Here is a 13242-nt window from a genome sequence, read left to right on the forward strand (position 1 = left end):
CTTCTGCAGCTGCACCGTATAGGTTCTGCGGAATTTACTGGTGTATACTCCACCCAAAGATGGCTCTTCCGGTTATTCTTCCAGGCCACAATGTACTGTTGTGATCCGTCTCCCAACTTAATTTCTACAATCTCCATGCCATCAATTTGTCTAAGATCATCTTGCAACATATAGAAGTTTGCTGGAGTGAAGACGTGAGAAGCAGCTACCTCAAGTTCCCTCGAGCTAGTAACTGGCACCGGTAAACTCTTTGAGGCCGTGCAGTCATCTCGCGCCTCATTTTCACGGATACGTACAACGGCGTTCTCATAATGCAAAATCATATCCACTGGGGTCATTTCATCGTCTAGGTGGAGGTGAAGGCATGAGTTCAGGCTTTCACTCCGCTGGTTGCTTTTCATGCCAAGCCAAAACCCCTCTGTCATATAAGCCACGGACCACAGTCTCCTCTTCTTATACATCCGTCTCAACCATGTTATAGTTTTTTCCGACTGCCATCTTTTGGAAAACGCGTGCCATCTCTCCTCAAACGTGGTTGTGGACGTGTTGTAGTACAGAAGAGTTCGGAACTCCTTCAAGGACTTGTGAGTGAGGTGAATCTTCAAATTTTTTTCTATATGCCATGTACATATACGGTGCCACACCTCTGGCAAGACTTCACGAATTGCATTGATCATCGCAGCGTCGGCGTCTGTGATTACACTCTTCGGCATCTTTTGACACATGGACCTCAAAAAAGTCTGCAGCAGCCACATGTATGTCTGTTCGGTCTCGTCCGAAACTATGGCACAACCAAAAACAGTGGTCTTCCGGTGATTGATAAGACCAACAAAAGGTATGAATGGCATACCATAGCGGTTCATCTTGTATGTGATGTCAAATACAAGCACGTTGCTGAAGTCCTCATAGTCATGACGAGACTGGGAGTCACACCAGAACATCCTATTCAAGTGTCCTTCCTTATCTAGCTTGTACTTGAAAAAGAAGCTAGCATCCCTCTGTTTCCTACTGGCCATGATGCCTATGGCTGTGGCAGCATCACCTTTTAGAAGCAGCTTCCTCTTCTCCCTGGCGCAAAGGTTGTATATTTCACGCCTGGTAAAACCAACACCGCCATACCATACATGTTTGCCGATGAAGGAATCCATCATCGTGAATTCTAATCCGTGCAGCCCCCATGGACATTATCTCATGCTTCTGGTACTCTTTGATTTTTCTGTGGGACCAAAGAAAAGGTACCTCGTCCGGTCCTGCCAACATATGGCTATGCTTGTCCTCAAAACTTTCAACATACCAAACCCCACGCTTTTGGTCAAGCTTGACGGTCAGGTGTGCTTCGCAAAAGTAGTGTGTCTCGGCTCTGAGCCTACGGCTGTGTCCTTCCTCGGTTAGCAACTTGTTGTCACGTTTCCCTTGTCTAGAACAAACAAACCGCCTATAACACATATGATGTGTCTCGGTTTTGCTATACCTGACCTTATTCTTTCTAATGCTGAAACCATTAACTCTAGCATAGCTGTTGTAGAAATCATACGTAGCATCGTGAGACCTAAAAGTCATTTCCATTATCTGCACGAACATATCCCTCTTATCATCTGCACTGGCAGTATCTTGGACATTTTTTGCCCCATCATCTTCTGTCACATACACAATCAAAACATAGCCATGAAAACAGTTTTCTATGGTTTAACATTACTTCCATAGAACATTGATTACACAAATAACTCACTCATGATCACCGACGACTGCGAATCCCCAGAATTAGGTGCATCTAATGATTCGTCGTTAAGGCCTGTCTCCGCGTCGGATTCACCGTAATAGTCGTACGCATTATGACATTCGGAAATGAACTGAAAAATACAACACAAATACATAATTACTTATCACATAATATTCCAGAATGAATTCAATTTGCATGCCAACAAAAAATTTCACTTCCATACCTGACTAATGTAATCTTCATTCGAGAGCTCCGAATTGTTTTTCTGACCATCATCATGCTCATCCATCTATAAATTTTCAACAAAAAAATATAATGTTGTCGGATGGCACCAAAAAATTATTACATGATAATGCCACTCACATTAAAATCTTCCCATTCGTTCCCATTCTCTGACTGATCTCCAAAATCTGAATTTTCATCATCTGACCAATCTTCTATCCAGTCTTTCACCAGTTCTCCAAACTCCATGTCTACCATCATATCAGTTAACTCCTTGTCCGCCATTTCCTACAACAAATAATATGTATCAACACATGTCAAAACATTATCAATGAAGAAATATACAACACATAGCACACGATCACGGATGTTATGTAAACAACCCCAACTAAGGCCGTTCAGATCTGCCAAACCAAGTTAGGAAGATGGCCACGGCACCCGTCGTGATCACTTTCGATCGCGAGGAGCAGCACTACAAAAGCTAGCTACATCTGTGATTACCTCTGCCGCCGGATACCTAGGTTAGCCGCCACATCAAATAACGATAGTCATGGTGGACACAGCCGTCGGCAACCGACGCTACGTGAACCCTACACTGAAGAAACTCAGATCACGAGGAGCAGCACTACCGGAATAAGATCCACGATCGCATGCGCCGCCAGGTAGGTAGGTTACCTGCCTCGCTAGGTTAACCACTACCTCTGACGGCGGCAGTTCGTTCGATGTTGCCGCGAGCGAGACTAGAGGGGTGCGGGGGGATGCGGGATGCGGTACCTGTGAGCATTGGAGATTCACGACGTTGCCGCACCCGCTTTCCAACAAGATCGCCGGCGACGAGATAGCCGCCACCGGAGACCTACTGCATGAATTATGAAGCTGCGTGAATGCTCGCGAGATTTATGGAGCTGCGTGAATGATTGGATCCGGCAGGTCCTACGTGGTCGTGGGGTTGTGTGATGTTTTTTTTTCAGACCAAGGTACTGTATGTATACGGTCTGGGTTGTACAGGGCTAGACAGGGCTTAGATCTGGGTTACGGCGGGCCAGAAAAAAACAAACTCCCGGGGTCAAAAATACCCCTGGGAAATTAGGTTAGGGGGGGGAGCACCGAAGCACGGCTCCGGGTGCGCAGGGACCAGCCGCCGGCGCCTAGCACCCGCCTTATTACATTCCCTTGTTCGGTTAATTTCAACTTTCAGTATTTTAGCACGAGGAATTTAATTAGGAAAGAAATAATAAAAAGTTAATTAGGAAAGAGAAACATTAGCGAATCCTTTTTTTTTTGAGGGCTTAGCGAATCCTTTTTGCTTGCAGATTTCTTGGCCAACAAAAGCAGAATATTTAGAAAAAAAAAATGTTTCCGTTGCTGCTTGCAGCATAAGAAACGGAAACTTGCGATTAAGTTCTTTCATAATACAGCTCAATATACCTGATGCGTATACGGCCGGTATACCTGACGAACGACCCATCTCCCAAACAAGAGCGACCATTGTTGCTGGAAGCAGCTAACAATTGATCGCGGATATATCCATCGGAATTGCCTGCGCCGGCGCCGGCGCCGATGTCGTCCTCTTCAAGGTGGACGTTTGCCCCGCCGTGTCACCAACCAACCAGCTTGTCAGCACAATGGAACAATGCCAGCGACGTCACCAAGGCTGTTATCTTGTCCGGAGCGACGGCGACCGTAGCGCTGGCGTCGATGATCCTGTGTGATGTGGCGTGGAGGAAATATGACCGGCGCCGGCGGCGCAAGGCAAGCCTCACGACGTTCGGACGGGATATGACGGCCACTGCCGGCGAGGGCGACCCAGTGGTCGGCCGTGACGACGAGATCGACCGCGTCGTCCGCATCCTCTGCCGCAGGACCAAGAACTGCGCCGCGCTCGTCGGAGCAGCGGGCGTCGGTAAGACGGCCATCGCCGAGGGTCTCGCTCAGCGTGTTGCCGCCGGTAAGGTTCCTGCGCCGCTTGTCGGAGCGCGGGTCATAGAGCTTAACGTCGCTGGCTTGGTAGCGGGGACCGTCTGGCGCGGCATGTTCGAGGAGCGCATGAAGAACGTGATACAGCAGGCGGAGGAAGCCAAAGGCAAGGTGATACTGTTCATCGACGAGATGCACATGCTTCTCGGTGCCGGCAGGTGCGAGGGCGGCCGCGTTGATGCCGCCAACATGCTGAAGCCGGCGCTGGCCCGTGGGCGCATCCGCTGCGTCGGCGCCACCACGTTAGACGAGTACAGCCAGCACATCGACAAGGATGCCGCGCTCGAGCGTCGGTTCCAGAAGGTGCATGTGGATGAGCCGAGCGAGCAGGCGACCGTTGGCATCCTCAGGGGTCTAAAGAAGCGTTTCGAAGAGCACCATGGCATCAAAATTCAGGATGCTGCAGTTGTTGCTGCGGCGCAGCTCGCTGGCCGCTATGTCACCGGCCGACAATTTCCTGATAAGGCAATTGATCTAATTGATGAAGCTTGCACAACAACGAAAGGAGGACAAGCAATTGTTAGCCCGGATCATGTCGCAGAGGTAGGACTTCCTTCCTACTTAATAGCATTTGTTTATCAATTATTTCAATATAATATGATGTGCTTAATTGTGATGTTCTGTTTCAATGTCTACTTTTGAAGGTCGTGAGCCGATGGACTGGAATTCCTGTCGCGGCACTTGATTCGGATGAGACGGAAAAGCTAATCCATCTTGCAGATAGATTGCACGAACGAGTTGTTGGTCAGAATCAAGCTGTCAAATTAGTTGTGCAAGCAGTGTTACGTTCGAGGGCAGGTCTTGATCCACCTGGACAACCAATAGGTTCTTTCCTTTTCTTGGGCTCGACCGGGGTTGGAAAGACAGAGCTTGCAAAAGCTCTAGCCGAACAGTTGTTTGACAATGAAAAGATGTTGCTTCGATTTGATATGTCGGAATACGTCAATTCTGGATCTGTGATGCGCCTCATTGGAGCACCCCCAAGGTTTAAGTTTACATTATGTGCACTTTCGACATTGCATTATCAACTTATGGTTTGTCATTCAATCTTACTTTTTACTGATACAACCCACTTCTTTTATAACACCTTAAAGTTATCATGGTTACCATGATGGTGGACAATTGACTGAGAAAGTCCGGAGCCGTCCATACTGTGTCATCCTCTTTGATGAAGTGGAGAAGGCCGATCCCTCGGTATTAAATGTATTTCTTCAGCTACTTGATGATGGTGTCTTGACTGATGGCAAAGGTCGTAAGGTAGATTTCAAGAACACGGTCATCATTATGACCTCAAATCTAGGTGCAGAGCACCAAATTGCAGGAATTCGGGGTGAAAACACAATGAAAGATGCACGAGACCTTCTAATGAAAAAGGTTTGATCTTGACCTAAATAGTACATATTCTCTGAAAGATGTATATGGCTTGAATTAATTGTTCATTTGTAGGTACATCAATATTTCAAGCCAGAGCTTCTGAACAGGTTAAGCCAGATTGTTGTGTTTGACCCACTTTCGCATGATCAACTAATGGAGGTTGTGAAAATCCAAATGAAGAGCGCCACCACCAGAGTAGCAAAAAAGGGCATATCTTTATCTGTGAGTGACGGCGCATTGGACGTCATTTTGTCGGAGTCATACAACCCAGTAAGTATATGTTGTTCTTAACTATGGTGTGATCAAACTCCATTTTCTCACGATTGTGCATATTCACTCTCTAACGGAATCGTACTTCTCCCTCTTCCATATGGTGTGATCAAACTGAGTTTTTTTTCTTCCTAATTGTGCATATTCTCTCTCTAACGGAATTGAGTGTGCTGTCTATTTGGTAGATGTATGGTGCAAGGCCCATAAGAAGCTGGGTACAGAATAATGTGATGACGGTGATCTCGGAGATGCTTGTCAAAAAGGAAGCTAGCAAGGGCTCGACAATCTTCATCGATGTTGCAGACAACAAGAAGGGCCTGAAGTATGATGTGGTGAATGAGGAGGTAGCCGATGCACGTGAGGTGTCAACTCCCACGGTGATGATTTGATCGTCGATAGTCCCGCGGTGATAACGTCCACAACTCCAGCGCTTTACAGAAGATTGTATTCTCGTTTCGGTTTTGCTCTGAAATAGTAGGTTCTTCTCTGAAATAGTAGTTCCTTGTTGCTCCCTGTGACTTACTTAGTTGGAGAAGTCGATTACCATTACCTTAACTGTCGACAGGACCACTTTCGTGCCGTCATGGTTCGGCTGGTAAAGCACCCCGTCCTCGAGCTCCACGAATATATCTGGATCCTCTTTGAATCCGGGGTCGAGGTCCCGGTTATGGTCCTCTGGCTGTGGTGCGGGGCTCTTGATCCCCTTGGCGATCTTCCGCCATTCCTGTTACAAATGGATGGACTAATGTCCAAGAAAAAGTAACTCAGGGAATAAATTAAGAAGAGTAGTGGGATTAGAACTCACCCAACTAGGAGGATTGTACATAGAAAATCCATCTCGGCGTTGAATGCGAGTGAACTCCTCTTTCTCCCCTTTGTATAGTTCGGCCAACATCTTGGCCAAAGCGGCAGGGGTGTCCGGGCCCTTCCAACCGCAGCGAGAGGCATCATCTTTCCCATTATAGTGCCACATGAGGAGCCTTCTGTATTGTAGTGGCTGAACCCCTCGTACTATGGAAGTCGTTATTACTTCGACCATTGATAATCCGGACTGGGTGAGCGTCTTTATCTTGCTCATCAGTTGACGGACTTCCGCACTATCTTCCTCCCGAGGCTGCGAGGGCGCCAGCTGTGGCGTTTCTTGACCAACAAAAGCAGAATAATTAGAAGAAAAAAAATGTTTCCGTTGCTGCGTGCAGCATAAGAAACGGAGACTAAGTTCTTTCATAATACAGCTCAATATACCTGATGCGTATACGGTATATATACCTGATGAACGACCCATCTCCCAAACAAGAGCGACCATTGTTGCTGGAAGCAGCTAACAATTGATCGCGGATATATCCATCGTACTTGCCTGCGCCGGCGCCGATGTCGTCCTCTTCAAGGTGGACGTTTGCCCCGCCGTGTCACCAACCAACCAGCTTGTCAGCACAATGGAACAATGCCAGCGACGTCACCAAGGCTGTTATCTTGTCCGGAGCGACGGCGGCCGTAGCGCTGGCGTCGATGATCCTGTGTGATGTGGCGTGGAGGAAGTATGACCGGTGCCGGCGGCGCAAGGCAAGCCTCACGACGTACGGACGGGATATGACAGCCACTGCCGGCGAGGGCGACCCGGTGGTCGGCCGTGAGGACGAGATCGACCGCGTCGTCCGCATCCTCTGCCGCCGGACCAAGAACTGTGCCGCGCTCGTCGGAGCAGCGGGCGTCGGCAAGACGGCCATCGCCGAGGGTCTCGCGCAGCGTGTTGCCGCCGGTACGGTTCCTGCGCCGCTTGTCGGAGCGCGGGTCATAGAGCTCAACGTCGCGGGCTTGGTGGCGGGGACCGTCTGGCGCGGCATGTTCGAGGAGCGCATGACGAACGTGATACAGCAGGCGGAGGAAGCCAAAGGCAAGGTGATCCTGTTCATGACGGGATGCACATGCTTATTGGAGCTGGCGATTGGCAGGGTCGCCATGAGGCGGCTAACATGCTGAAGCCGGCATTGGCCCGTGGCCGCATCCGGTGCGTCGGCGCCACCACATTAGGCGAGTACAGCAAGCACATTGAGAAGGATCCGGCGCTCGAGCGGCGGTTCCAAAAGGTGCACGTCGATGAGCCAAGCGAGCAGGCGACGATTGGCATCCTCCGTGGTCTAAAGAAGCGTTTTGAAGAGCACCATGGCATCAAAATTCAGGATGCTGCAATTGTTGCTGCGGCACAGCTCGCTGGCCGCTATGTCACTGGCCGACAATTTCCTGATAAGGCTATTGATCTGATTGATGAGGCTTGCACAAGCACAAAAGGAGGACAAGCATTTGTTAGCCCTGATCATGTCGCACAGGTAGCATTCCTTTTCACATTACTAATACGCGTAATTGTTTCAATGTAATATGATATGGCTAATTGTGGCGCTGCGTTTGAATCTTTTACTTTTGAAGGTTGTGAGTAGGTGGACTGGAATTCCTGTCACGTCACTTGATGCAGAGGAGACAGAAAAACTAATCCATCTTGCAGATAGATTGCACGAACGAGTTGTTGGTCAGAATGAAGCTGTCAATTTAGTTGTGCAAGCGGTGTTATGTTCGAGGGCTGGTCTTGATCTCCCTGGTCAACCAATAGGTTGATTCCTTTTCTTGGGCTCAACTGGTGTTGGAAAGACAGAGCTTGCAAAAGCTCTCGCCGAGCAGTTATTTGACAATGAGAAGATGTTGCTTCGATCTGATATGTCTGAATATGTTCACTCTGGATCCGTTACACGTCTCATTGGAGCACCGCCAAGGTTTAACTTTATATTATGAGCACTTTTTGACATTACATTATCGACTTACGGTATCATTTAGTGTTATCTTTTACTGATACACCTACTTTTTTTTATAACATCTCAAAGTTACCTAGGTCACCAAGATGGTGGACAATTGACCGAGAAGGTCTGGAGCCGTCCATACAGTGTCATCCTATTTGATGAGGTCGAGAAGGCCGATCCCTCGGTATTAAATGTATTTCTTCAGCTACTTGATGACGGTGTCTTGACTGATGGCAAAGGTCGTAAGGTAGATTCAAGAATACAGTCATCATTATGACCTCAAATCTACTGATTGCAGGAATTCGTGGTAAAAACACAATGAAAGATGCACGAGACCTTCTCATGAAAAAGCTTTGATCTTGACCCAAATAGTAGTTATCCTGTAAAAGATGTATATGGCTTGAATCGACTGATTCGTATGGCTTGAATTAATCATCCATTTGCAGGTGCATGAATATTTCAAGCCGGAGCTTCTCAATAGATTAAGCCAGATTGTTATATTTGACCCGCTTTCGCACGAGCAACAGTAAGTATATGTTTGTCCTTAATTATAATGTGATCAATCTCCATTTTCGCACAATCGTGCATATTCACTCTCTAAGTGGATCGGATGTGCTGTCTATTTCGTAGATGTATGGTGCAAGGCCCATAAGAAGCTGGGTGCAGAATAATGTGATGACAGTGATCTCTGAGATACTGGTAAAAAAGAAAGCTAGCAAGGGCTCGAGAATCCTCATATATGCTGCGGACAACAAGAAGGGGCTGAAGTATGATGTGGTGAAGGAGGAGGTAGTGGATGCACATGGTTGAGGCACCAGTCATAGATGACTCCCACAACAACGGTGATGATTTGGTCGCCAAAAATTCCACAGTGATAACATCGCACGCTCCAGGACTATACAAAAGATTGTATTCTTGTTTCGGTTTTGTTCTAAACTACTCCATCCGTTCCGATTTACTCGTCGTGGTTTTAGTTCTTGAACTAAAACCACGACGGGTAAATCTGAACGGAGGGAGTAGTACGTAGTTCCTTGTAGCTGTCCGTAATAACTTAATTAGGTGGAGAAGCCGGCTGCCATGAACTTAACTGTTGACAGGACGTGAGAGCGAATATTGCTGATTTGTCTTATGATTTACTTTTGCAATTCAACTCTCTCGTGCTTCCTGACTTTCTCAACTAAAATATATTTTACTTGCTCTGTTGTGTTGTTTGGGTCACCCATCTCTCTTTTTTTCAACAGAAGGTGGCATAGAATAACCTTGGACATATCTCGCGGCAAGAATTGGATGCAATAACTAGCTAATAGTCACATTGCAGTTTCGCAGTGCAACAATATGAAAATTACATGGTCTCGGATGTGGCTATAGACCTATAGTGCTTGAATGTAAGCAGCTTGCACTGGATTTTGCGATGGTATCATACATATACATTGCATATGACATATGTGAAGCAAACGAGGTTGGCAATAATTTAGCCAAGAACTCCTTTAGTGAAAAAACATCCACGCACTCTACGATCCCATACTTTATTTCTCATTCTTGTAAATGACTCCGTTAGTGAAAAACTTCTAAGTCTATTTGCTGTTAAAGAAAAAAGAATAACCTTAGACAAGAAAAAATATCATTACAGTAGATCGTGGTAGAACACACCGGATCAGCAGTGCTGCGACATACCCTTCTTAAGTATCTGATTATTTTGATTGGTCGATGTAGTAGGTAAGTAGGGGAGATTGGGATCCCAAGGTTTTTAGTGGGGAAAGATCCCAACTTAATTACAGTTCAACAATTTGGCGATGGTTGTTTTTTCAGAAGTAGAGCAGCCGAGGACAAAAGCCTCACTTTTGTTTAAGTTAATTTTAAGACCAGAGAGAGCATCAAAACTGAGAAGGATAAATGTGAGGTTAGCCAATTGTAAATCATTCTTCTCGGCCAAAATAATATTATTGTCTTCCTTCTGGTATAGAAATCTTTAGATCTTAGTGAGAATATACAGTATCATATGTATTGTCTTCCTTCTAGTCTAGAAATTTTTAGATCTTAGTGAGAATACAATATCATATGTCAAGTTCAGTTAAAAATCAATTTTGGTTAAATATTGATTGAGTTTTTTTATTAAAGTAAACAAATCTTCACAAAGTTAAAAACAAAAAATATTGAAATCACTGAGAGATGTGAGTAAACCCGAATTGGTAACCTTGTCCATGGCCTAAATTCGTATTGAGCAATTGAGTCACTAGCTTCAGAATATTATTAATAACCAATGCTATCCTAGATTTTCTGCAGTCCCAGGATTATTAACTACTCCCTGCGTAAACAAATATAAGAGGGTTTAGATAGTGATCTAAACATTCTTATGTTTCTTTAGGGGTGGTATTTGATTTGGAGAAAAATGATGGACTACCCTACACATCACATCCAAAATGCAGGAATGCCTTCAGAGTCGGCAGAATAATTGGGCGCTAGATAGGTGCGGCCAGGTCGACATGGCATGACGAGGAGCTCGCCATTCTTCCCATGCTTAACACGGAACATGGTCACGCGGAGAAGTACCTCCATGCCATCGTTGTTGCAGGTGCAGAGACTAGCCCTACCTCCATCGGGCTCCGGGACCGGCGTGGTTTCGACGAGGCAGAACCTGGCGCGCCCTGTGTCGTGGTTCTAAGCCTGACAGTAGAGTGGGGGGTAGGTATGGAGAGGCAAGGTCCTAGCTATGGAGAGGTTGTAAGCACAAAGGATGTACGAGTTCAGGCCCTTCTCGGAAGAAGTAACAGCCCTACGTCTCGGAGCCCGGAGGCGGTCGAGTGGATTATGAATGTATGAATTACAAGGTGCCGACCCCTTCTGCCTGTGGAGGGGGGTGGCTTATATAGAGTGCGCCAGGACCCCAGCCAGCCCACGTAGGAGAGGGTTTAAGGTGAGTTAAGTCTGGGGCGTTACTGGTAACGCCCCACATAAAGGCCTTTACTATCATAAAGTCTACTTGATTACAGGCCGTTGCAGTGTAGGGTGCCTCTTGACCTCCTGGTGGTCGAGTGGGTCTTCGTGGTCGAGTCCTTCAGGCCAGTCGAGTGAATCCTCTTTGGTCGACTGGAAGGCGACCTCTTCTAAGGATGTCCTAGGGTAAGTTACTTGGATCAGGTCCATGACCCTACCCTAGGTACATAACCCCATCATTAGCCCCCGAATGGATTGAGGCTTCGAGTGAAGAAGGAGTTGATGTCGTTTCCGATTAACCTTTGCGCTCCGGTTGTGCGCTGTTCTGGACCAAAGAATCCCTTTGTCGACAGGAAACAAATTGCCTTCAGTCAACTTGATCCATTCTGTTTTTGCGTCGAGTGATCTTTCAGGCTTCGACGATCTCCGAGCGACGGATCGCCGGAAACACCGCGCCTGACAGACTGATTTGTTGCTCGCGGATTCCGCGGGATGCGAAATTTTGGGGCGCGCGCGAAGCGGGGCGGACCGCGGCGCTCGGATGGGACGGGGCATGGACGCCTCGATCTCCGCGCCGCCTTTTTCGCCACGTATCCCGCCTGCATAACTGTTCCAGATATGATTAGATCGCCCGGGCCCGCCTGTCATCCACTCGGAAGGGACCTTATAAGTGTGCCCGGCGAGGATTTCTGTGCTGCGCCTTAGCATTCTTCCCCTCTCTCTGCTTCCTTCCTCCCTGCTCAGCGTGCTCGCTCTCGCCCCCGCACCACTTCCCTTTGCGCATCTCGCCGGCGACCATGGCCAAGGAGAAGACGGCGGCGCTGGAGCGCGCAAAGAAGGCGTCGGCATCGGAGAAGGCGAAAGGAAGGTCCACCAGCCGCGGTGGGTCCTCGTCCAGATCCCGCCTGCCGAAGGGCTGGGTCCAAGGAGACTGGATCCAGTCGACCATCACGGAGAATGACCTCCTCGACATGGCCAACGAGGGCTTGATCCCCCACGGAGCTGCGAGGCTTCCGGGGAAGGAGTGGCAGCCCCAGCCAGAAGAGGGTGAGTGTGTGCTTTTGGCCACCCATGTTGATCGCGGGTTTTCCTTGCCACCGAGTGTTTTCTTTCGTGGCTTTTTGAACTTCTTCGGAGCGCAGCTCCACCACTTTACCCCAAACTCCATTGCCTATCTTGCCGCGTTCGTGTCCATGTGTGAGGGTTTCTTGGGCTGTCGACCGCACTGGGGTTTGTTCAAACATATATTCACGTGTCGATCTCAGACCGTGAAGAAGGCGAGCCCAGGTGATGAGAGAACCCGAGTCGTCCAAATGTGCGGAGGCCTGGGGATTCAGGTGAGGAATAAGAGCACCTTCCCGCCCATGACCTTTCCCGAGTCCGTCAGAGGCTGGCAGTCGACTTGGTTCTACTGCCAGGTCCAGTCGACGCCAGGGCAGTCGAGTGGACTCCCTCCGTTCACCATGGACCGAGTGAGCAAGCCTTCCCCTCTGAAGCTGATTCCGGAGGAGAAAGCTGACGTGAAGATGTTGATGGAGCGCGTGGTGCAGTTGGTCCGGGAGGGAGTGACGGGCATGGATCTCCTGGAGGTCTTCCTCAGGCGTCGCATCCAGCCCCTCCAGTTCCGGAGCCACTGCATGTGGTTGTACTGTGGGACCGAAGACGAGACTAGAGTCCATCCAGAAGCAGTCGACGATGTCACTCTGGAAAGATGGATGGCAGCCGTCACCGGAAACAAGGACAACCCACGCGGAGCCAGAAGGATTCCTCCACTCGACCACAACAGTGATCCAAATAAGGTACACTTGCCCTGCTCTCCACTGCATTCTTGTCACATTCATCTCTGTCCACTCTGCCGACTGGTCGACTGATCATTGTCTTGATATCCGCTAGGCCCTCACCGAGCTGTACTCGATGCCCAATGGGGCACAAACTCCGACTGAGGAGGGTGAGGCG

The 13242-nt window shown here is 48.2% G+C and overlaps 1 protein-coding gene and 1 pseudogene across 1 annotated transcript; both read left to right on the plus strand.

Annotated features, from left to right (window-relative positions):
* Positions 1–3430: 3430 nt before the first annotated feature.
* LOC119306846 (chaperone protein ClpB1-like) lies at positions 3431–6190 on the plus strand. Its single transcript, XM_037582964.1, has 5 exons — positions 3431–4462; positions 4564–4904; positions 5014–5293; positions 5366–5563; positions 5749–6190. The coding sequence occupies exons 1-5, from the start codon at positions 3503–3505 to the stop codon at positions 5950–5952; spliced, it is 1983 nt and encodes a 660-aa protein (XP_037438861.1). The 5' UTR covers positions 3431–3502; the 3' UTR covers positions 5953–6190.
* Positions 6191–6934: 744 nt separating this feature from the next.
* On the plus strand, positions 6935–9162 carry LOC119310726 (annotated as a pseudogene).
* Positions 9163–13242: the final 4080 nt, after the last annotated feature.

Source organism: Triticum dicoccoides, chromosome 5B (genome assembly GCF_002162155.2).
Source record: "Triticum dicoccoides isolate Atlit2015 ecotype Zavitan chromosome 5B, WEW_v2.0, whole genome shotgun sequence".
In the NCBI taxonomy this organism is placed as follows: domain Eukaryota; kingdom Viridiplantae; phylum Streptophyta; class Magnoliopsida; order Poales; family Poaceae; genus Triticum; species Triticum dicoccoides.